General features: G+C 32.1%; 1 protein-coding gene across 1 annotated transcript in view; it reads left to right on the top strand.

Moving 5' to 3' along the window:
* The window catches only part of LOC137653165 (zwei Ig domain protein zig-8-like), a 66,967-nt gene that overhangs the window by 33,147 nt on the left and 28,820 nt on the right, over positions 1-5,000 (top strand). The window contains 1 exon segment of the mRNA XM_068386540.1: positions 3,806-3,930. Coding sequence (XP_068242641.1) covers positions 3,806-3,930 — 125 coding nt within the window.

Here is a 5,000-nt window from a genome sequence, read left to right as displayed (position 1 = left end):
AGAGAGAGAGAGAGAGAGAGAGAGGAGAGAGAGAGAGAGAGAGAGAGAGAGAGAACCACACAACCAGAACTTCTCTATTTTCCCTATGCGTTTAAGAGTTCTTTTGCATCTAGCTGTCATTTCACCTGAGAGTACATATCTTCTACAGAACAGGCAAGCTATTGAGATTCATTTCAATAGATATGTCCATTAATTCATTTTCCTAACGATGGTTTGACCACAGGGATTTATTTCTGTGAAAGACTACTGCATATGAATGTATATTCAATTTGAAATATGTTCACAAACACATGCACACACACCCATATATATATACTATATATATATATATATATATATATATATAATAAATATATATATATATGTATATATATATATATGATATATATATATATATATATATATATAATATATATATATATATATATATATAATATGTGTGTGTGTTTTAAATAATCCATATATATTACACATTAAAGTCTGGATTCTCTTAACAACCTCGGGATCAGAGCCCCAGGCGAAATCACTCAAAGACTATAGTATCTGTCCGGCTGGGCTTCGAACCCTGGTCCAGGGTTGATCCCAAGGTTGTTAAGAGAATCCAGACTTTAATGTATTAATATATATGGCTTATTTGAAATATGAAAAACACTTTTAAATGTGCAAAATTTAGCATATATATATACATATATATATATATATGTATATATATATATATATATATATATATATATATATATATATATATATATATATATATATATATATATATACTTACTAAAACGTCAAGGAAAAATTGAAATACTTTGTGAATCCTACCGGTTTCGTCTTGTGTTCAAACATCTAGAGAGCTGATACATCAAAAGAAATTTTGCCTAGACGTACACCGTTAAGTCTGGCATATTCTTTACATTTTCTCCTCTATCCTCATACACCTAACAACACTGAGATTACCAAAAAATTCTTCCTTCCTCAAGGTGTTAACTACTGCACTGTAATTGATCAGTGGCTACTTTCCTCTTGGTAAGGGTAGAAGAGACTCTTTAGCTATGGTAAGCAGCTCTTTTGGGAGAATGACACTCTAAAATCAAACCATTGTTCTCTTGGTTGGGGATCACTATGGCACACTGTTCTATCTTATTTCTCCTCCTCTCTTTTTTTAAGTTTTTATAGTTTATATATGAAAGATTTATTTTCGTGTTGTTACTGTTTCCATTTTTTATTCATTGTTAATTAATTCTCTTGTAGTTCCTTGTTTCCTTTCCTCACTGGGCTATTTTTTCCTGTTGGAGCCCTCGGGCTTATTGCATCCTACAACTAGGGTTGTAGCTTAACAAGTAATAATAAAATAATAATAATATAATAATAATAATAATAGTAACAAAAATAATAGTAATAATAATAATAATAATAATAATAATGATGATGATGATGATGAATAATAATAATAATAATAATAATAATAATAATAATAATACATGCTACAAAAACACGAACATGCATACAAATATTTGTAGGAAAATAGCTAATAAAAAATAGCCAATATAATATCCCGGCCTATTTGACAGGAGCTAGTAGGACTACTTCGAAAAAATACTTCAAGTTCATTTATACCAAAAAGACCATTAGTTTATTATCCACTCTATAAATAATTGCATCTACTGTTATACCTTCCAATGCATATCCACGTACATACACAAACATAAACATTACAGACATACTACCGCTAGAGAGTTATTGAATCCTTTGACTGGCCAGACAGTACTACATTAGATTCCTCTCTCTGGTTACAGCTCATTTCATCTTTACCTACACATACACAGAATACTCTGGCCTATTGTTTACACATTTTCCCCTTTCCCCATACACTTGACAACACTGGAATTACCAAACAAGTCTTCTTCTTTCAAGATGTTAACTACTGCACTGTAATTGTTCAGTAGATACTTTCCTCTTGGTAAGGATAGAAGAGATTCTCTAGCTATGTTAAGCAGCTCTTCTAGGAAAAGGACACTCCAAAATCAAACCATTACTCTATAATCTTGGTTAGTGCCATAGCCTCTGTACCATGGTCTTCCACTGTCATAGGTTAGGGTTCTCTTACTTGAGGGTACACTAGGGCACATTATTCTATCTTGTTTCTCTTCCTCTTGTTATTTTGAGGTTTTATAGTTTACATATGAAAGTTTTATTTATACGTTATTATTGTTCTTAAACTTCTTGTAGTTTTTCCTCATTTCCTTTCCTCGCTGGGCTATTTTCCCTGTTGGAGACCTCGGGCTTATAGCATACTACTTTTCCAACTAAGGTTGTAGCTTAGCAAGTAGTAATAATAATAATAATAATAATAATAATAATAATAATAATAATAATAATAAAATTAATAATAAATAACTGTATGCAACCACTGGCCACCACCATGCACGCTCTCACGCATTTCCTGGATGCCAAAGGGCCCCTTCCTTTCCAGTGAATCTTCCACATTATCTTTCCAACCCTTTGGAGGTTTTTCATCTCCTGCTGCCTTCTAGCACTTCTCACTTTTGCACTCTCTTCACAACCCTATTGTCCATTCTTTTGACATGATAAAACCTTCTCTAAATGCACACATTAATCTGTTTTCATCCGATAAAGATTATACCACTTCTGGGTACCTCCACATTCTTCATCTTCTCAATTCTTGTCACATCTGATATGCAATGGAGTCAGTTCCTTTTAATATTATTATTATTATTATTATTATTATTATTATTATTATTATTATTATTATTACTTGCTAAGCTACAACCCTAGTTGGAAAAGCAGGATGCTGTATGCCTAGGGGTTCCAACAGGGAAAATAGCTCAGTGAAGAAAGGAAACTAAAGTAAAAGAGAGTATTTTAAGAAAAGCAACAACATTAAAACAAATATCTCCAATATATATATAAACTATAAAAACTTTAACAAAACAATTGAAAAAAATAAGATAGAAAAGTGTCCTTTTAACATCTTCAATTTATCCAATTTTATAATGACTTCCACTTGCATCTCAAGTCTCAAAGCAATCTTGAACATACATCATGCCATGATTCTTGCTTCTTATTCGTTAGGAATCACCCCATCTATCATGTTTGCAAATAATCATTATATTTACGGTATTTTTACTCCATCTTTCATATTTTCATCGAATTTATTACCTTACTCCTCCTCATATCTTCATATTTACTCTCTACAAACTCACAGGCTTTTGCAATTTCTTTTCAACGTTTTCACTTATATGAATTAGCATAGTATCATCTGCAAACATCAAGTTTTCCACGTTCCATTCACGACTATTATCTATTCCTCCAACTTCGTGTTTACATTTGCTGACATTTCTATGACCTCTCATATCACTCCATTCATAAATATATTGAAAAGCTACGAAAACTTAATACATAACATGTACATACATACATACACACAATCATATATATATATACACATATAATATATGCATATATATATATATATATATATATATATAAATATATACTATATATATATATATATATATATATATTTATACATATATATACACACGCACATATATAATATATAATATATATATATATATATATATATATATATATATATATATATACACATACTGTATATATATATATATATATATATATATATATATATATATATAATATATATATATATATATATATAAACTCACATGTGTCTCGTTTCTCGTATATGACTTCTGATAATCATGAACCAATTAATTCAAGCAAAACAACGAAAGTCTTAATATCTATCATAATTCTTCTCTTTCAGTAACGGATGCTGGACTGTCCCGGTCCTCTGGACCGCAGTTTGGCTCCACAGAGGAATCGGTGACGGTGAAGGAAGGAGAGACTGCTCGACTGCCCTGTCGAGTCCTTCATCTCAAGGACAGAAAGGTACTCGAATCCTGTGGATTTCTTTGTATTTGCTTTTGTTATTGATCTTTTAATTTACTTAATATCTATAATGTAAAGTATCGTAATGAAAAGTATCGTTGTATTTGATTTTGTTATTGATCTTCTAATTTACTTAATAACCGTAATGAAAAGTATCGTTTATTTTAAAATTTCTATAATTCATACACACTTTTATGTGTATTAGCTCAGCATTTTCGAATTAATGAGATCAAACTAACTCTATCATAATGAAAATTTGTGTTTGATATATTTATTGCCATTTAAAAAATGTTCAAGCGAACACGGCTTAATTACAATGTTCTAATAGGCAATATTTTATGACTTTTATGAGCTGAAAGTCTAATAAACAAAATGTGATGATTGCATGATTTTGATTTAATTAAACATGACCTGATTTTATTCGCTTAGAAGAGGAAAGGTGAAATCCAATAGCTACAGCTTTGAATTTCACGCCTTACTTCTGCTTTAAAGGTTTAAAGGCCGCTCATGAACGGCATAGGCATGGGGCAGTAGCATTACTCTATCAAGCAGGACTATGCCCTAGAGACTGACCATATATGCCTTTGATCAGCGCCCAAGCCCCTTCTCCATTCAAGCTAGGACCAAGGAGAGCATGGCAATGGCTGCTGACGACTCAGCAGATAGACTTATAGGCTCCTCCAAACCAATGCCCAAGAGACTGACCATATATACATATGATCAGCACCCAAGCCCCTTCTCCACCCAAGCTAGGACCAAGGAGAGCCAGGCAATGGCTGCTGATGACTCAACAGATGGACTTTTAGGCTCCCCAAAATCCCATCCCCATCATTAGTTCACAAGGATGGTGAGGTTGCAACGACCAAAGGAACTAACAAGTTTGAACGGGACTCGAACTCAAGTTTGGCGTTCACCACTCAGAGACGTTACCACATCGGGCACCACAATTAATTATAGTTTATCTTTGTACTCCATTGTTTACGTATCCATCCTTTTTTTATTCTCTCAGTCTTTAATTAGAAAAATAATGTGGAGGAATTTGGAAGCCCAAAAGAACGGAAGTATAATTA

Source organism: Palaemon carinicauda, chromosome 14 (genome assembly GCF_036898095.1).
Source record: "Palaemon carinicauda isolate YSFRI2023 chromosome 14, ASM3689809v2, whole genome shotgun sequence".
NCBI classification, from domain to species: domain Eukaryota; kingdom Metazoa; phylum Arthropoda; class Malacostraca; order Decapoda; family Palaemonidae; genus Palaemon; species Palaemon carinicauda.
Note: the sequence above shows the minus strand (reverse complement) of the source record. Positions and strands in the feature narration are given on the sequence as shown.